At 45.1% G+C, this 21,515-nt stretch overlaps 1 protein-coding gene across 1 annotated transcript in view; it reads right to left on the bottom strand.

The window, feature by feature from the left end:
* The window catches only part of TYR (tyrosinase), a 194,640-nt gene that overhangs the window by 93,828 nt on the left and 79,297 nt on the right, over positions 1-21,515 (bottom strand). Inside the window, exon 3 of the mRNA XM_086933982.1 lies at positions 20,252-20,399. Coding sequence (XP_086790108.1) covers positions 20,252-20,399 — 148 coding nt within the window. The remainder of the gene's footprint in view (positions 1-20,251; positions 20,400-21,515) is intronic.

Below are 21,515 nucleotides of genomic sequence, written 5' to 3'. Positions count from 1 at the left end.
CAAGCGAGCCTTCCGTAAACTAGAGAAAAACTGGACCCGCGAAAAAACACCGGAAAGCTACACAGCCCACAGGAACCCCACCCGCCAACACCACCAACTCATCAGATCTGCCAAAAGGACCGCCTTCAGAGACCGCCTAGACAACAACGCACACAACAGCAAAGAGCTCTTCAGAATCATGAAGAAACTCTCCAACCCCAGCTCCAACACCAATGACATCCCACCATCACAAGACCTGTGCGACTCGCTGGCCACCTTCTTCCATCGCAAGATCGCAGACATCCACAACAGCTTCGACACCGTCACCACCTCGGCAACATCCAACACCCCCGCTCCCACGACCACCACCCGCACCAACCGCCTGCTCGCCTGGACCAACATCAACGACGACTACACCATCAAGATCATGAACACTGTCCAATCCGGATCCCCGGAAGACCCCTGCCCACACCACATCTTCAACAAAGCCAGCAGCACCATCGCACCCCACCTCCTGAAAACCATCAACATCTCCTTCGAAACAGCGACCCTCCTGGGGAGCTGGAAGCACGCAGAGATCAACACCCTACTAAAGAAACCCAAGGCGGACCCCAAAGACCTCAAGAACTTCCGACCCATCTCCCTGCTCCCGTTCCCGGCGAAGGTCATTGAAAAGGACGTCAACAAACAACTAACCAGCTTCCTCGAAGAGAACAACATCCTGGACCCATCCCAGACCGGGTTCCGCAGCAACCACAGCACCGAAACGGCCCTCATCGCCGCCACCGACGACAACAGGATCATGCTCGACAATGGAGAAACCGCGGCCCTCATCCTCCTGGACCTGTCAGCCGCTTTCGACACAGTCTGCCACCGCATACTAAGAGCACGCCTCCACGATGCTGGAATCCAAGAAAAGGCCCTGGACTGGATCACCTCCTTCCTCTCTGGGAGAACCCAGAGCGTCCGCCTCCCTCCCTTCCGCTCCAAAACCACTGAGATCATCTGCAGCGTACCCCAAGGCTCATCTCTCAGCCCAACGCTGTTCAACGTCTACATGGCACCACTCGCCCACATCGCCCGACAGCACGACCTAAACATCATCTCCTACGCCGACGATACCCAGCTGATTCCCTCTTTCACCAAGGACCCCCACACCGCCAAAACCAACCTCCACGTAGGAATGAAGGCTGTCGCCAACTGATTGAGGGACAGCCGACTGAAGCTGAACTCGGACAAGACAGAGGTCCTCATCTTCGGCTCCACTCCTTCGGCCCGAGACGACTCCTGGTGGCCAACGGCACTAGGAGCACCACCCACTAACCAGGCACGAAACCTAGGGGTCATCCTCGACCCAACACTCTCCATGACAAAGCAGGTCAATGCCGTCTCCTCCTCCTGCTTCAACACCCTCTGCATGCTGTACAAGATCTTCAAGTGGATCCCCACCGAAACTAGGACGGTCACCCAAGCCCTCGTCAGTAGTAGACTGGACTACGGCAACGCACTCTATGCTGGAGCCCAGGCCAAACTCCTGACACGACTCCAACGCATCCAGAACGCTCCGCACGACTGATCCTCGACATCCCCGGTCACAGCCACATCACACCCCACCTGAAAGACCTGCACTGGCTCCCCATCAACAAGAGGATAACCTTCAAGCTCCTCACCCACGCACACAAGGCACTCCACAACACCGGACCAGCGTACCTCAGACAACTCGGCCTCTACACCCCCGCCCGCCAGTTCCGCAGACCCCGCCCTCGCCATCGTCCCCCGCATCCGAAGAGTGACCACCAGAGGCAGATCATTCTCCCACCTCACCACCAAGACATGGAACACCCTCCCCATTCGCCTACGACAAACCGAAGACCTTCTAACCTTCAAAAGACTCCTCAAGATTTGGCTCTTCGAACAGTAGTAGCTTCACCCGGCCCCTCCATACGCCTTGAGACCCTCACGGGTATGTAGTGCGCTTTACAAATGCTATGATTGATTTCTGGGTTTCATGAGAATGAAGATACCACACAATATGTTAACTGACCTTCCTGGGAATAGTCACTGTACAGAACGTTCTATTAGTTTTAATTTGGGCAAGTGGTAGCATAAAGACCACCCCCACTACCCTGACTTACCACCAGGTGTCCTATTGAGGTAAACCAGAAGACACATACAAAGAGCTCTTAACCTTCAAGCAAACCTCCATTAAAAAAAAATTATGTGAGAAAAATGAGTGCCTGAATTCAATGCTTTAAAAGATTATGGAGGTTACTCTGTAACAGAAACACAATATTTTATTATACAACATCCACCTGGGTCCCCAGTGACTGTACAGCAGTTTTGGATCTTGAAGACATTTTGTTTTCCAGCCATAAAACCGAGAATACCTGTTTCCACTGCTCTGGAGTCTCCAGTGTACAAATTACCCTATCAGGGTTTTGGAAATGAAATCAAAGATCCATTGTTAGTATTATCTAAGTGCAGAGTGCCTTCCACATACCATAATTGCCTTCTGTTGAAGACCCACATGCCTCGGAAGTCTGAGCAGTGTGATAGTTGTGTAGTCCAAAGAGAACAGAGCCAGAAACTGCAGTTCCCTCTACGAGAAGCAGAGAGTTGATTTACCTTCAGGTATCTATCTGGCTGGAGGCAGGAGGAGAGTCAGTTCTTTTGTCTGATAAATTCTTCCTCATTTGCAGGAACTGAACTCAGAGTCAACTGAAAAATTTCAGTGAATTCTGATAGTGTCACTGAATCTTTTTAGATGCATTTAAAGACTACAACAACGTTCCTGTGCCATCAGAAAGCATAAAAGCCACAACTAGTGAAGAAAGAAACCCCCTATAACTCTAGCAGTAAAAAAACGAATAAATGCCCCCAAGCATGCCCAATGTTCAAACATTCATTATCAGTCATTGAGATGCACCCGCTAGTGCTTGCCAGCATATCTGACCTTGCATTTTTGTCTAATAAATTCATGGGATCTGCTACAGTGGTAAAAGATTACAGATCATAAAAGAGACTATGTATGAAGTAAAATTTTAATAAAGGTAAACTGCTGTACATTATTATATGCACTTATGAGTACATTTGATCCTTTTGACATTGATTCTTTTGACCATGCCTCAGGAAATATTATTGATTGGACATAGTGAAATAATATTGACTATACATTTGAAGAACACTCTGATTCAGCCACACTTGACACAGAGACTCCAGCCCAGATTGGCTATTGATGGCAACCATTTCACTTCCAGTTTGGTCATCCATGAAGGAGGACACATTCAGGATCTTAGGACTCGGTGGCCATTACATCCACTTGTTCAAAATATTTAATGTGGTGCTACCAACTAGTCCTGATTAAGACCCCCCAAAAACATATGGAGATCGAAACCTCGACCCTTATGATATGTAAAGTAGTATTTTTTGTGATTTGCCTACACTATAGTCAAACTATGAGCTAGGATTAAAATTGTTTTGTGAATTAGTGTGCATTGATATTTTGTTTTCAAATCAGCTCCTAATTTTTTTTTATTGGTTTATTATTTTTTATGAACATGCACCTTCATAAAGGAAAAAACATGCCATAGCTTCGACTAATGCTGCTTTCAGTACAGAATTACAACTACCTCGTTTGAGTATTTTATCAAGTACAAATGACGTTTACAGAGTACATTTGAACGTAGCATTGTATTGGCAGTTGCCTCAAATAATATCCTGCTTTGTAACAAACAACACGAGAATGTAGAAGAAAACAGAAAGTTGACACCCCCCAGGTGATCACAACAGACGTTGGTATATCAGTCCTAATGCACAGATCACCAGCAATGAAAGCATCACACTGATGTTATGTCCTCTCAGGGGTTGAATCTGCCTGTGTGGGCTGGTCTAGACACTCAAAGGCCTCCATGAGCTCACTCACAGCCTCTGCAATGGGGTACTTTCTACACCCCTTGCTATCGTACAGTTTCAGTGCCACATGCTTGCTTGTCACCCATGGGACCAAGGCAACTGTGCCGTCCTTCTCCCTCGCGGGAAGTCCAGTACCAATTTCGCAAGGTCCCTGAACCAGCCCGGACCAACCTGTACTAGTTAGGTTGGCAAAATACAAGAGTTGTGGTATTATAATATTCTTGGTCAGATTCACCGGGCCCATCACCGATGGGGGGGAGCCTGCTCCAAAAGTCTAAGCAGCCTTTCAGTGCCACTACCAAATGGCCATCTCAAAGGTCATCATCTCTATGGTACACACGGATGCCCAGATATTCTTCCAAAATTGCTGGTAGTTCCCCACCCGGCAGGGCCAATGGAAAAGCACAGGTCTTCTGCCAATTTGGGCGGAGTCCAGAGACCCTCCCCAGCTCTTCTAATAAAGGCAATGTCACACCCGAGTCTGCCCTACCATCTCGGAGATAGAATATCATATTGTCTGCATGTGGGAAGACTGGTGGACACCATCGACAAGTTCACCTCAAGTTAATCAAGAATGGAGTCATCGCATTGGATGTCAGACCTTCTTAAGTACCAGAGTCTTCTGCTGTATATGCATAGACATGTTTCTCCTGTGCAAAATGATTTAACAGTCTGTGTCTCATCGTGTTGCTTCTCATTTCAAAGGGTGGAACTACATTTATTCAAAATTCTCCGGTTGTGACACTTTATTACTTTTTTCGCTTTCACCGGTAAAGTGTTTCCGTGTACCATTGTTGCTTAACTTGAATTTTCTTCAAAGGAGCCAGGCTGAGTCTTGATGTCATCAAGGCATGCCTGTCCGTCAGAGTCTATGGCAAATGTAGTCCTTTAAATGTGGCTTGCAATGCAATGTATTTCCTCATGTTCATTACTGTAAACCAGCCTAACACCGATTCTTTTTGTTTTTTTGTGCAGTTTGATATAGCATCAACACCACCCGAAAGTAGTGGAGTGTTTTTCATCAGCACTAGTAATTTCTTTTGTGCAGTTTTATATAGCCCCAGCAGCACCCGAAGGTATTGGAGCACTTTACATTAGCACCAGTTTTTTTACACAACAACACATTAATTTTTGTAGGCATGGCAAGCTTAAGTGACATGCCCAGAATCAAGGATGTTACGCTGACGCCAAAACTCAAACATGGTTTCCCAGTTCCATACTCAGCAGATGTAGCCCTTATGCCACACTGTCTCCCTAGCCTCGGCATCAGTTCCACAATTTGTGATTATGGCCAAATCACTGAATCTCCCTATGACAGCCTGCATTTGCTGCTAGTAGCCCACCCACCACCTGCCCTGCCCATCTCTTCTTGCCATGCTGAATTCCATTGGACAGATCCCTTCCTTCCCAGCCTCTGCTTTTCATTTTTTTTTTCTTGGTGCAGTTTTATATAGTGCCAACACCACCCAAGGGTATTATAGTGCTTTAAATTAGCACCAGTTACTTTTTTTGTGTAGTTTTATATAGCACTAATGCCACCCAAAGAAAATGGAGCGCTTTACTTTAACACCAGCTGCTTTTCATACGTAGGCAAATCACTTTAATCTCCCAGTGGCAGCCTGCATTTGCTGTTGGTTGCCTGTCCACCGGTCACTGCTTGCCCACGCTGAACTCCTATTGAACAGATCCCCTTCTTGCCTCAGATCCCCCCTAACTGCCTCTGCTTTTCACATTTGTTTTTTGTCCAGTTTTATACAGCGCCACCACCCGAAGGTATTGGAACGCTTTACATTAGCACCAGTTACGTTACAAAAGGACACATTCATTTATTTAGGCAAAGCAAGAGTAAGTGATTTGGCCGAAATCTAGGACGTTAAGCCCATGCCCAAATTCAAACCCAGTTTATCAGCTCCAGTGTCGGCAGCTCTGGCCCTTACATCACATCCTCTCCCGAAAGAACGCCATATCATCTCCCTAGCCTCGGCATCAGTTCCACATGGCTATGGGTAAATCACTTAATCTTTGTTTCTAAACACAGGCAGCATTGGCAAAGCAAGTAGGTGACACCTGTGAAATCAGTTTTTTAGATCTCAGCTTGACAGCACATGTGTGGCTCAGCTAGACAGCGCCTGTGCTGTCTCAAAGAGACGTCTCGTGTCCTATCTGTAGTCTCACAGGCCGCCATAACATGGGGGCGTCATGTCCTCTTCTTTTGTTTCGCCCTCCCATGCTCCCAGTTTGCTTAACTGTTTTTTTCTTTGTTTTCAAGGATTGCATAGGAGTACTTGTGCTTTAAGGCAGTCTCTCTTGTACATATATCAAAATACATGCAAATGTACATAAATGAATGCATCTCTTAAAACACAAACAGCACTAGTTTTGTTTTTGCCACAGTCTGATGGTGTTTGAGGTGTTGCGCTCTAGTCTACGAGCGTGAACGCGATGACGCGTCACGCTATAGACGGAGCGAGGCACGCGCGCATGCGCAGGGAGGCGGATGAGAAAGGCGCGAAAGCACGGAACGGCAGTTAGCGACCGGAGCAGTAGCTGGTTAGACGCTCGGCGCTCTATGTGTACATTAGTTGTACTTGTGTTTCAATAAAGCACCTTATACAACATTGGAGTCTCTGAGCACTGTGTGGGGACGCATATACAACATTACAGTGGCGACGAGGACTGGGATCCCCTCACTGTCCACACACAGCCAGACTGGGAGTCGACATCCTGAACAACAGAAGACCATCCCATGCCAAGAGAACAGTGCACGTGTAGCAGTGCCAACATCATAGCATAGAGCGTGGCAGCAGCGCACCACCAGCACCAGAGCCTGAGGACTGCCATTTGCCCCCACTACTAGGCAGAGGAACCAGCCGCAGACCACCTCACAGGTCAGTGCTGTCCCGGAGGCGAGGGGTCTCTTAGCCAGTACACTGGCAACTAAAGGAACAGTCCAGAATCCAGAGGAGGGTGAGCAGTCCCCCAACCTCCCTCGAGGAACAGTGGATAACACCCCAGGCAGCCCCAGAAGCCAAGGAGACGCCGCAGGTGGAGCGGAAGCCTCCAGTGCACCCAATAGCCCCAGGGCCCAAGCGGAAGCACCCAAGGACGAACCCAAGATGGCTAACCAGTCCTCCGCATTGATGGCTCCCATCCCCTTCCTGCCCAGACCAGGCGAACCCCAGATGAAGTGGGAAGACTGGAGGGAGTACTTCAGAAATTGCATAGAAGCGCTAGGGGACGAGAATGGAGAACCATACGCCCCAGCTCGGAAAAAGAGGTTGTTGCTCCGCAACCTGGGTCCGGAAGGGGTGAGGGTGTTTGCCAACATAGTGCCCAAGGAACGCGACGCGATAGACGACGACGTCTTCAAGAACGCGCTGGAAGACCTAGATAACCACTTTCGACCAGCTGTGTGTGTATCCATAGACCGTTACAATTTCCAACAAAGGAAACAGGAAGCAGGGGAATCAATAGAGGACTACGTAGCAGCATTACGGCGTCAGGCCATCACATGCAAATATGGAACACTGCAAGATGAGTATATAAAAGACCAGATAGTTATGCACACTACCAATAAATCAGTCCAGGACAAACTATGGGCACAGAGCGAGACATCGCTTAAGGACGTCATAGCCATGGTGAAGAAGGCCGAGATGTCAAAGCGCTGCGCAGATGCAGCCAAACGAGAAAGCACGCAGAAGCAGATGGTCAACAAGATCGACGAGGCCTCAACCACACACAAGCAAAAAGGATCGTACGGAGACCAGAAGCAGGAACCTAGATGGACAGGGAAGCAAACGGGACGACCGTCCACAGACAGCAAGTTTTCATGTTACAGGTGCGGGAGCACAGCCCACTCGGCACAGGACAAACGTTGCCCGGCGTTTCACGCCAGATGCGCGTTCTGCGGCCTGGTCGGCCATTTTGAGAAAGTATGCCGCAAAAAGGGGAAGAGGTCCACAGTAAAGTGCGTTGAGTCAGCACCATCAGAAGTCGGAACAGAGGATGATCTGGAAGACGGCGACATGGTCCTGTGTGTAGACGGTCAAGTACTGGAGGTAACTGGAAAACGCACGGACAAGTGAAAGTGCATGTTGCCGTTGACTCTGGATCTCCCTGGTCAATAGTGCAGCGGTCCATATGGGAAGGAGACTTTGTACCCGTAGTAGGACCTAATCTACGTCCACCGGACATTCGTGCCATCTCCTACACCGAAAACACCATTCCTATGCTAGGCTTCCGACCGTTGAAGTTTGAATTTAGAGGTAGATCGGCAACCTGCAAGTTATATGTAGCAGAAAGAGGCCCCTCTGTACTCGGCTGGAGAGATGCTGGAGATTTGGGAATCAAATTGGATCCTGGCGGCAAGGAACAAATCCTTCTAACAGAAGAACTTCAAACAACTAACGGTGAAGAATGGAAACAAACCTACCCCAAGGTCTTTGACGGAACAGTAGGGAAATTGGACAAGTTCGTCCACAAGATACTGCTCAAAGAAGGGGCGACACCGGTGTCCCACAAGGTCAGGAATATCCCCATATCCACAATTGAGGCCGTGCAACAAGAACTCCAGAGACTGGAACGACAGGGCATTATTGAGCCCATAGACAGTTCAGAGTGGTTGGCCCCCTTAGTCGTGGCCAAGAAGCCCAATGGCAAGGTCCGTTTATGTGTGGACCTCCGCGAACTCAATAAGTGTCTCATTGTGGAAAATTTCCCTCTGCCTAGAATTGAGGAAATGTTAGCGAGAACCAAAGGAGTCACCTGCTTCTCCACTATTGATCTCACGTCGGCGTACCACCAAATTGACCTGCATCCCACAAGCAGAAAATACACCTCATTCATCACACCCTTTGGGTGCTATCAGTTCCGCCGCATGTCATTTGGCCTGGCATCTGCTGCCGCGGTCTTCCAAAAGTTGATGCATCGCCTATTCAAAGATATACCAGGAGTCCAGTATTTCCAGGATGACATCCTGGTAATGGGATCCAACCTGGAAGATCACGACGGAAAACTGACCAAGGTGCTCACCGTACTACAAGACAAGGGCCTCACGGTGGAATGGAGCAAATGCAAAATAGGGATGTCATCGGTCACTTACTTGGGACACGAGATTGGGAGTCACGGCATATCCCCCAAAGGACAGAACGTGAGAGCCATCAAGGAAGCCAGAGCCCCGAGAACCAAAGAAGAGGTACGGTCGTTTCTCGGAATGGCCGAGTACTATAGTAAATTTGTGAGACACTTTGCGACCAAAACACACAGGATGCGCCTGCTCATCAGGGACAAGTCAAAATTCGAATGGGATACAGAAGCACAAAGTGAATTTGAAACCGTGAAGAAAGACATCAGTGAGGCAATACCCTTGCAGGGCTATGACCCCTCAGGCAGCACCATCCTAACCACGGATGCCAGTGACAAAGGCCTTGGAGCTGTGCTAGCACAAGAAAGGGCGGATGGGTCAGTAGAGACTGTCAGTTTTGCTTCACGAGCTTTGTCTCCCATGGAACAAAGATATAGCGTCATTGAGAAAGAAATGCTGGCGGTCACGTGGGCAATGTGCAAATTCAGGCAATTCATCTGGGGCACCAGGTTCAAACTCCAAACTGACCACAAGCCATTGGTCAAGGTCCTAACGTCTTCGGGCCATGAAACCGCTACACCACGCATTGCAAAAATGACGCTCAAATTACTGGACTATACTTATGATGTTGAATACCTGCCAGGAACTCAGAACAGGGTGGCAGACTACCTCAGTAGAGCTTCTGCCATGGAAGATGCTCCGGCAGCCGCACCGGACATGGACGAGATGGTGGCGGGCATGGCCGACAATGAGATGACGATAAGCAGGCAAGAATGGGCAGCAGCATATGAGCAAGACCTGGAGAAGTCGGAAGTCAAGCAACACCTCACGTCAGGGTGGCCGGACAAACGGAGGCTCAAAGCGGAGATGAGGAAGTTCTATGAAATTCGTGAAGAACTATCGCTGAGTGACTCTGGAGTCTTCCTGTACAGAGGTGAGAGAGTCATACCACCAGAAACCCTTATACCGGCATTATTGAATCAACTGCATGAAGGACATCTAGGCATCGTAAAGACCAAAGCCCGGGTGAAACAAATGTATTGGTGGCCAGGCATGGATAACCAAATAGAAAGGCAGGTGAGAGAATGTGAGCAGTGCCAAGGAGCTGATAAAATACTCCGACCTCTCAGACCGGCGCTAGGGAAATTCGAGAACCCCCAGAACCCGTGGGAAGACCTAGCTGTAGACCTCCTGGGACCGGTGCTTGACAACAGAGGAATAAATAAATACTTGTGTGTGGTCATTGACAAGTACTCCAAGTGGCCGGAGGTAGACGTGCAAGAATCCATGGACACTGAAACTGTATTGAAGTTCTTAACTTCCCTGTTCTTGAGGGAAGGAATACCAAAGACTATACTTAGTGACAACGGACCATAGTTCGTCTCAGACAAATGGACCAGATTCATGAAGAGGAACGGAATCAAATCGAAACATACAGCAATCTACTACCCAGCGTGTAACGGCCAAGTGGAGCGGTTTAACCGCGTACTAATGGGCTCAATACAAGCGGCCATCATGCAAGGGAAAGACTGGGAAGCAGAAGTGCAGAGCATGTTATGGGCTTACAGGATCACCCCAACTGTGGTAGGATATAGCCCATTCCAAATCCTGAGAGGCCGATTCCCGTTCACACGGGACAATGTGGTGTGGAGAGAAAAAACAGTAACCAGCAAATGGTGCCCAGCAGTGGTGCAGCACAACCTGGAAAAGGCTCAAAGAGTGTATGCAGCTCATTATGGCAGGCGGCACAAAACCAAAGAAATCGCGCTGGAGGAGGGAGAATGGGTCAGAGTCAAACTTCCCACCCTGCAAAAGAAAGGAGAGAGCAAGTATAGCCAACCCCTACAAGTCAAGGAGGTGCGAGGCAGAGCTGCCCTACTCAGCGATGGCAAGGTGTGGTCCCAAGACCGCATGGCGAGAGTCAATAGGATCGTAAGGTGGCCCAAACCTGAGGAAGAGGAGATACGTATCGGAGGAGAAGAAGAGACATCCATAAGCGGGGAAGGCATGAGAGAAACCTTAGAGGAGAGAGACGAAGGGGGAGAAGGAGAAGTACAGACAGCAGAGGTAGCGGGAAGCCACTCCATCCCAGCTACTGAAGGAGAGAGAGGAGATCAGAGAGACACTGAGAGTCTTCGATGCGGAAGCGACGGTGAGGAGAGTAACCTGGTAAGGCGTACCCGCATGGGCAGAACTGTCACCCTGCCTTCAAAATATAAAGACTATGACATGAGTGGACATTAGAGAAGGACTCTAGAGTTGTTTAAATTTCAGTGTGTCAAAGGGGGGGAGATATGTGGTGTTGCGCTCTAGTCTACGAGCGTGAACGCGATGACGCGTCACGCTATAGACGGAGCGAGGCACGCGCGCATGCACAGGGAGGCGGATGAGAAAGGCGCGAAAGCACGGAACGGCAGTTAGCGACCGGAGCAGTAGCTAGTTAGACGCTCGGCGCTCTATGTGTACATTAGTTGTACTTGTGTTTCAATAAAGCAGCTTATACAACATTGGAGTCTCTGAGCACTGTGTGGGGACGTATATACAACATTACAGTATTGCAGCCCTTGCTCTGTCCTTCGTCCTGCCTTAGTGCAACCATGAGCTGATGGTATTGGAGCACTTGAAGTGCTCACCAGATATAAAGCCCAATGACACATTCATTTTTGTCAATGAGCTTCCTTCAATTGAGGTATTTTTTTACCCTTTTAACGTCGCTTCCTCCCAACCTCTTCCGTGGTTGCTTGACCATCTTCTCCTGCTTTCCTGATTTTGACCCGTACCCAAACTACCTCTGTCGTCTCTGCTGCTCTTTTTTGTTAGATCCAATGGTAATGGGAAGTTTGTTCCATCCTCCGTCATGCCATAGTCTGCCTTTCACACATACATTGTAGGAGGCTAGCTCTTTATATGATACTAGCAGCCTGTCCCGACGTTGTCCGGGTATGAATTGCTGCCGGACAGTAGTATATTGTTTTGTAGGATTTCGTTTTGACAGCATTTCTGATCTGTGACAGGCCTGTGAAACCCTCCGATTCACAGTGCACTGCTGATACACTTAAAAGTGCGCATTCAGTAGTGTGTGAACTCGAGTTTCCCTACTTTATTTTTCCTTGCAATATTATATAGCGCGAACTCGACAACATGGCATGTGCACAATTTACATTACAGAAGAACACATTCATTTGTGGTAGGCACAGGGGGACAAAGCGATTTGCCTGGAATCACAGGATGTTGAGCTGATGCCGAGATTCGAACGTAGCTCCCCACCTCTAAAGTTCGCAATTCTAGAACTTGTGGCGGGAGGTGTGTCTAAAAGTGTATGTCGATAATGCCATCAATGAGAAAGACCTGTGCATTTTTCAAATGGGTGGTGAAAAAATATATGAGTATGTTGCAGGAGATGTGGACCGCCGTGCCACCAATGTACTTACCGGGGGAGGGTAAACACCCATTATTTCGCAACTTTCTTTCCGCATACCATAACTCCGCATACTTTCATTACGAAAGTACCATGACTCCGCAATGCCATTATAACGCATGGCATTACATTTTATATGCTTTTACCACGCATACATTTTCAACAAAATTCGTTGTAAATGCATGAAAGATAAAAGCATTTTTTAAAAATGTTTGGATAAGGTAAGTATGGGTATAGGGGTATATGTTTTGGGGTACCGAGGTATATGTTTTGGGGGGTTTGGGTATTTTAAGGGTTCAGATATAGTTTTGGGTTATGGGGTACAGGGGTAGTTTTAGGGTTTAGGTATGGGTTTTGGGGTACAGGGGTATTTTTAGGGTTCAGGGCTAGGTTAAGGTTTTGGGGTATAGGGTATTTTTAGGGTTCAGGGGTAGGTTCGGGTTTTGGGGTACAGGAGTATTTTTAGGGTTCAGGGCTAGGTTTGGGTTTTGGGGTACAGGGGTATTTTTAGGGTTCAGGGGTAGGTTTAAGTTTTGGGATACAGGGGTATTTTAAGGGTTCAGGGCTAGGTTTGGGTTTTGGGGTACAGGGGTATTTTAGGGTTCAGGGGTAGGTTTGGGTTTTGGGGTACAGTGGTATTTTTAGGGTGCAGGGCTAGGTTTGGTTTTTGGGGTACAGGGGTATTTTTAGGGTTCAGGGGTAGGTTTGGGTTTTGAGGTACAGGGGTATTTATAGGGTTCAGGGGTAGGTTTGGGTTTTTGGGTACAGGGGTATTTTTAGGGTTTAGGAATAGGTTTGGGTTTTCGGGTACAGGGTATATTTATTGGGTTAAGATGGGTTAGCGTTTAAGGGTATTGGGGTATTTTAATGGGTAAGGGTGGGTTATGATTATGGGGTGCAGGGGTATTTAAAGGGAGCAGGGTGGGATTAGCACACATATGAGACATGGCATGAAGAGCGGAACGTACCACACATTCCCAGCATTTGTCACGCCCCCAGCACACGCCCACAGCACAACGCAGACACGCACACAAGCGACTATTTTGCTGGCATGGTTCTTTTACCTTTTAAATGTATATGGTGGGCGTCTGCATAGCCTAAGTCCTTCTGCTGCAACTGCCCTTTCCAACGCTGTATTGGGTGTTGTGATTGGTGCTGTGGTTCCTGAGATACCCGCCTCAAAGGTTTGGGCTCTCTCTTTATTATATTAGTATGGATGGATATGGATATCAAAATTAGATGTATCATGCAGAGAGTCCAGGGCTTTCCTTATGAGTGGACAGGGCCTTGCTCTAGCAATTCCAAGATGCTCTTCTATGGGGTAGTATGGGCAAGTAGGCTTAGGCTTATTAGAGAGGAGTGTTCAACATCTGCAAATACACACAATAATCAATACATTGTGCATACGACTCAATAAGGAGATCCACACCAATTTATAAAAATAAAACGTTGGCTTTGAAAAGCCAACAGGGCAATTTTCAGAAGCTGCAATGTCATCTTACGGGAGGTAGAACAAGTACGGCTTTCAGGTACAGTACAGCAACTTACAGGACCAATCTCCAGGAGTTAAGGTGAGTGGTGGGCAAGGTCTAAGGCAGCCCCAGACAATACCACCAGCGGCACTAGGTGGCCAGGTGCAGGGATACAAAACAGCATCGGGTGATTCTATGGGGATCTGTCTTCACGTAAAGATGCTGCTGGCTTGGACTGGTAAGCCAGTCGGGCTGAATCACAGGGGGGCTCAGGCCTCATGATGCTCAGCGATGGAGGAATCGCTTTGGTGCTCTTCTCCATGGGCTGGGGAATGGGTGCAGAGGTGTCTTTAGGCACCAGGTTTTCCTTACCGTGAGCAGCTGTGATAGAGGGGGCCTGTAAACAGAGGCTACAGGTGACATTAGGAAGTCCACAAGAGGCAAAACCACAGTATCTCTGGAGGGCTGAGGAACAACACTGGCACTTTTGGCCCACTTCAACTCAGGGTTGGAATGACAAGTGCAGTAGTGCCCTTAAGCATCGGGTTTTTATGGTCTTGCAGTGTGGTCAGCCATTTGGTACCCTCTTTAGTGCCTTAGGCGCTAGGTCCCAGGGGTACCATTTACTAGGGACTTCTAGAGAGCGCTAAAGCATTTGTCAATTAGGGTAACAACTTTACAGTTGTGGGGAAATAACAACCTGCACTGGGGACCTGGTTAGCAGGAACCCAGTGCACTTCTGTCAAAGTTGCATCTAATAGCAGGCAAAAAGTGGGAGGGGGGCTACTGCAACAAATACCCAGTTTCCTACATACAAACGTACCACTAAAATACATGCACATGTACATAAACAAATGCATTTCTTATAAAGTTGTTAAAACTTAAAACACGATCTGATGGTACTGGAGTACATGCTCCGTCGTCCATCTTGCCAAAGTGCCAACGAGCTGATGGTATTGGAGCACTTTAAGTGCTCACCAGTTACATTCCATAATGACACATTATCCTGCTTCTAACAAAAGAATTTCTTTACCTTTTCATTGTAGTTTCCTCCAGCCCTCACCTGTTGTTGCTTGTCCATCTCCCCATCCCCTCCTGCTTCCCTGCTTGACTTGTCCCCCCACTTCATTCCTCGTCACTGCTGCTTTTATGTATTTTTTTAAGATGATCCAATGGTACTGGAGCGCTCGCTCCTTCCTCCATCTTCCCATACTCTTCCTTGTACACATATTACTAAAATGCATGTACGGGTTTATAAACAAATGCATTTCTTAAAAGTGTGGTAAAACATGAACAGCACTTGTCCTACCATAGCACGAACACAAGCCCGTGGTATTGGAGTGCTTCAAGAGCTCACCAGTGACATTACAGATTGACACATTCATTGTCCTACACAGTGGGAAGTGTATGTCATTTGACCGGAATCAAAAACTGTTCAGTCAAACCAGAGATTTGAACCTAGTTCCCCAGTATTCCCCGTCTGCAGCTCTGGCTGTTAAGCCACATCCTCACTTCACTTCAAAGCTCCTGTACTGTTTCTCACTATCAATTCTTTGTTCAGGAAGAGGGGAGAGGATGTGGCCTTACAGTCAGAGATGCCAACTTTGGAGCTGGGAAACCAGGTTCAAGCCTCAGCGTTAGCTCAGCATCCTGTGATTCTGAGGAAATCACTTAATCTCCCAGTGCCTACCAAAACATAAATGTGTCCTTGTTTAATGTAACTGGTGCTCATGTAAAGCATTCCAATACTTTTGGGTCGAGTTTGTGTTATATCAATCTGCAAAAACAAAAAAGACCCAGTCAAGCATTGGCAAAGCCAACAGATGTCAGCAATGCCCAAGCATTTGGCCTTGTCAATGTGGATGTGTTTTAGCCATGTTCTTTAGCAGCAGATCCCTGTTCAGCATGGCTGAAAGTCACTGAAATCCCCTGTGCTGGCTGCATTACAGCACATTTTCAGTGACTTTCTGCCATGGTAAACAGTTGTGCTGCTAGACAACATGGCTAAAAGAATACTACCACTACAAAGGTGGCAAGGCCAATACCTCTGACATTGGCGAGACCTATTGGCTTTGCCAAAGCTTCTTCTGAATGGAATTTATTTCAGTGGCCCTCATGTTTTTTAATGTCCATGAACAAACAAATGTTCTCTTTCTACTTTTCCATTAAAAGGACCCCTTTATATTATTTACTAAAGAGCTTTGTAAATGTGTATAAAATGTCAATATTTTATTTTGTGACTCATATAGTAGAGTTCCCCCTAGAACTCCTATTACACCAACGTTTAAATTGAAAGGGAAATGTTACCACCATTTTTTCTTTGCAACTGGTGGCTGATACAGATCCGAAAGACACAAGTCACCAAGCAAATGTCAGTCAGTAATATCCAAGTCACTGTATCAGCATAGTTTACATAAACCCTGGGCAGAGTTGGCGGAGTTCAACTACACGGAATTCCACGGAGTTGCCTAAAAACTCCATGGAATTCCGCTCCGCCCTACATACAGGCGTTAGACAATGAGGGTTCCTGACCCCCAGACTGCCACCTGCTTTGCAGCACTAACCTGGGTCTGGCGTTATCAGCCATACCCAGGATGTCCTCCGTTGGTCTCCTTGGTGGAAAAGCAATCCCCATACACAGTATGTTTTGGTAGGCCTGCGCATGCACAGTCCTCCAAAGACGTACAGTGTAGGGTGTTTGCTTTTCCACCTTCAATACCAGGACAGAGGAGGGCAGCCCGGGCATGGCGGAGAATGCCAGACCCAGTTAAGTGCTGATCCTTCTCTCCCCTTAACTCTCTCCACGGGGTGTGTAGCAGTCAGAGTTTTTGCCGAACTCTGTGTTACAAGTAGAGCGCAAACTCTGCAAACTCCACTGGTGGAGCGGAGTTTGCCACCCGCCCCTGGTTTACATGTAAGCATAAAAAACAGAATTACAATATAATAGTATAACAAAAATAAACTCAACTTTCTCCCCAGTGAGGACTTACATAAAATGGGCAATTAGGAATTCATTAGAAAGGAACAAAACAAAATACATGGTGTGAGAAAATAAAATCCTAATTTTCTGTCACATTCCAGGCAACAAAGTATTTCACATGATGTAGTACTATCAAAATAATAATATTAATTAAAAAAAATAAAAATTACAATACACAACATATATACTTAATAAAGACATGAAAAGCTGAAAGTGCGCTTTGCACAATAGACAGAGTGACACATGAACATGAGACAAGTGTAGTAGATGCACTGTAAATGTATACTTTAAAATAAGATTTAGAAAATCTAAATATTAAGCAGTACTAATACATATAAATGAGTTTCACTAATAGGAGTTTATTGTGAAATTGTTGTTTATTAACATTTACTGATGAAACGGCCTAGAGTTTCTAATGCTTACTGTTGAGAATGCACCATTTCGAAAGTCGGTGCAAAGACATGTTGAAGCATGATACAATCTTTAAATCTCCCATAGTAACACTAGAGCGTCTATAGTTTATGAAAATACTAAATGAATTTTGTGACGTGAACTTAGGAAAGAATACACTTATATGAATGTTGATAAAAATTGTGGCAGTAAGGTATTTGTTAGCTATTTTCATGTTATAACGATTTTTGAAATTTCTATATATTTTCCATTTTAATTGGTTTCATTACACTATATTTGTTGTTGGTTTAGAGCTTAATCATTTAAACGGGTGATGTTCGCTTAAAGGGTTTTTTTTTACAATGCTTTTCTCTAGTGCAGACTTTTTCCTGACTTAATACAATAGGCCACTTACCACTAGTGAAATGTTGCTTTATTTGTCCTTTACATGTGTACAGCCCGACATTCCTGAATGTTTCAATGTGCCCAGTGAAATTTTCCTGTGGGAACAGAACTATGGCTCTAAGATGATTACTTTGTATCTCTTTTTACCAGTACTAGGCCTATGCGGACTCGCAATCTTTCGTTTCTCGTGGCCAGCACAGGAAAGAAGTGTCGTACGTGACTTTATGTGAAGCTGGACATTACAATAGTGGTTTGATGCTAAATCACTGGAGATTGCTAGAGACCATATAAAAGAGGATAACCCAAATGAGGGGAAACAATATTCTTATTTTTCCTACTCAGATACAGATGCTGTCCTGATCTATTTTTATTTCTCAGAATTTTCTCTTACTTTAGGACTGCCTCACTGATCCAACACCCATTAGCTGATGGACTGAAATGATCTTTGCCGAACCATTTACGTTTCTTTTATTTCCTGGTTTATGCTTTTGGACTTGCCCTTAATGGACTTTAAATGAAACCTATTCCATTTCTTCGTAGGATTTGAGCTATTCCATTTCTTCGTAGGATTTGAGCTATTAGACAATGAACTATCCTTCTGCCTTAATGATGGTGGTCCTCTGTATGTCTGTAAGATGTTTCTGATTATAACCATCCAAGAAAGTCTGCTAAAATGTTTGCGGCTGTTATACAAGTTTTAATATTTTTTACTGAAATTCTCAAGAGATTGCTTGTGGCAATTAACTTTGAATCTTTAATACAATAACTAAATTAAACGAACAACTGCCTGCGTCTATTATTGAGTCCCGTTGGTTTTTCTATTCAAATGTGCTGGGTGCTACTTACTTAGATGCGTTGCAGGGAGAAAAAGCAAGCTCTTTCAGATCATCAAGTATTACTTATTTTGTTCTGCGTTGCTGTTGTAGAGCTCTTGGCCTGTATAATCCTAACTCGACTTAACTTCTTCAGGAGGTTGGGTCTTCCTGTTGCTATTCTTTATATTTAGAGCATGGTTTTAAGATTGGTCAACCTAATCGGATTTCAAACGTGTGAGATGGCTGTCAATTGTTGGTCCTCATTGGATAGCTAACATGATATTTGGCCTCCCTCATTTCTACCTCTCCTATTGGCGAAGAAAGATCTGTCAGAAGATTATTGCATGTGGTTAATGAAAGGTCTAAAGATTATATAATCGTAAAGGCCCCAGTATGGTTAGAGTAGTAAAGGAGAAATAGGGAAAAATAAAATGTCACCATGCTTCCACGGCATCACTGATTACGAGCTACATACGAAAAATACATTTTTGTTAATGTGGATATGGTTCTCGTGAGGTTGCTCTTCTGATGCCTACTGTTCCTGTTGCTTACATGTAAAGAAATGTAGGAATCTTTTGCGAGTCAGTAATAATATTTAAAAAGAAAAACATTTTTGTACACAGAATAAAAAATTATGGTACTTGTTATTTTAATAAATTGTTTAGATTGCTTAATACACCCAGTAAGGGAAAGAGTGTATTTTAAAAAATTGTTATGGCAAGGTATTTGGCAACCCATGTTGCGTATGTCTGACCACGTAGGTTGAGCACAACCCGGACTCTATGATTGAATGAGTCACTCCCTTGCATTCATGGGATTTGAGATAGCATGCAGCAGAGTTGCATGCTCTGCAGTGGCTTGGCCTACTTAAGAATACTCCACTGACCAGAGTACTAAAGTTAAAGCTACCCGTGATCTCGCTTTGTAAGAAAGAAAGAAGTTGGGAAATGTGGGAAGAGCCACATCCAAGCCTCAGGGGTGTTGGAGAAAAACCTTAACAGGATACACAGATTATTTCTTTCACAAAAGAAGGTTTCACATTAAAAAAATGTCAAAATGTTAGTACCGTATTTTCCGGCGTATAAGACGACTTTTTAACCCCTTAAAATGTTCTGGAAAGTCGGGGGTCGTCTTATACGCCGTATGCTAAATTTGAAGGAATGTTTTCATGCGTTTTTACATAGCGCGGACTACACCCGAAGGTGTCAGACTGCTTCTGCATTATATAGAAATGGGCAGATGTGAGCAACAATAACAATGGACAAATTACAAAAGCAAACATTAAGTTACATGGATCAAAAGTGACAATAGCGAGCAACCAAAATACATGAGGTAGCAATCGGTACATTCCTGGAGAAAAAGTGATAAGTGGGCAGGTTACAAAAGCATACAAAACATACAAAGCATACAAAGTACGAGCCAAAATAAAATAAAATACATTCTCAAAATGGCTATGCAGGACTGCGTTGGACTGCACTGGAAGTGGGGGTAGTCTTATACGGCGAGTATAGCACGAAACCTACATTTTATTAAGCAAAGTAGGGGGTCGTCTTATACGCCGGGTCGTCTTATACGCCAGAAAATACGGTATTTGCAATGAAAAATGCAAGATTGTTGTATATAAAAAAAAATTTAAATAACTATTTAAGTATTCATTTTTATAACTATTTTTAATTTTACATAAAACGAGACCAAAATAATGAGGAACACATAATGGAACCATGTTCTAGCTGAACATGCCTGCAAATATCAGACAAAATGAACTGCTGGTAAACGTTGCACATGCAGCAGGCTTACCTATCAACAAAGGCATGATGAATTACAAAAATCGGATCATTGGCAGATCCTTGAACTGATGACATTGAGCCATTCATAAACACATGCAGAGAATTATGTAAAGCACTTATTGATCGGTTTGCAATTCCGGTGCTTGGATTGGCGAACCCTATAAGTGAAGAAACAAAACTTGGTGTAAGCAAGTAAAATTTTGTTTTTACAAGGCAAGATGCAATGAGAAATATAGCCTTATAACTTGTAATCAATAACAATATTTCTCAAAGTAGTTCTGCTTGGCTTCCAGTGACAGAAGTTAGTAACACACTTTGCAAGTATAGCCTTTGGCGATGACTATCTAGTGGAAAGTACACATAAATAAAATACATTAAACTATTATCTGACAGTAAGACAATAAAAAACTTGAGTGAGCACTACATTTTCCTCATTGCTTTATGACTGAACTGTGCTTACATACTAATTTTTGAGTCATTGGTAATATTCACAAGCCTCTTTTGTATGCCAAAAGGTAAGAGTACTATAGTAATCTGATCTTAAAATTACTACAGCTCCTCCCATTTATGCATGGAATTCAAGAAATGAAACTAGAACATTGGCAACAACATGAACCTGTTGCTCAACAGAACATGTATTTATGGTCCTAAACCACAACAATTAGTTCTGGTATATATGTTGGAATCTTAGATTAGGTCTATAACTAACTACAATTTACTGAACCAAAGAGGGCTCCTTTATCTAACATGCCCTCTAGAGCAAGCTGTATTGCCATTGCTCACATAAAATAATCAAGCTAAAACCAACAGCTTTAAGACCTTAGAAAGCAGAATTTAACAATACAAAACAGAAGGCCAATTCTAGCAACACCGAGTCTTGAACAGAAATAAATCTACCACAGCACCACAATCAAACTGAAAAAAACTGGCAATATGAGTAAGGGAGATTAAACAGGGCCACAAAGCCTTCTACAGTTGGTTCAGGCTGGGTCTAGCACAACTGAAAATGTGATACCAATCTCTCGAATATCAATGGTGTAAACAGGCAGAAAAATTTCCAAGAGGAGCATTAGAGGCTTCAAAAAGCAATATGCAGAATATAGCATACCTTGCTAGCCAAAGAAAAGAATCAAAATTTACCAGGAAATGAACAATCCAGAAGTAACTAAAAATAGAACCACAATGTCCCACTTAACAACACTGTATATATTTAAATAAAAAAATATATTTGCAATTGAACTGTAAAAACAACCTCCAAACATCAACCTACACAC

The sequence above is a fragment of the Lissotriton vulgaris genome, chromosome 8, assembly GCF_964263255.1.
Source record: "Lissotriton vulgaris chromosome 8, aLisVul1.2, whole genome shotgun sequence".
NCBI lineage: Eukaryota > Metazoa > Chordata > Amphibia > Caudata > Salamandridae > Lissotriton > Lissotriton vulgaris.
Note: the sequence above shows the minus strand (reverse complement) of the source record. Positions and strands in the feature narration are given on the sequence as shown.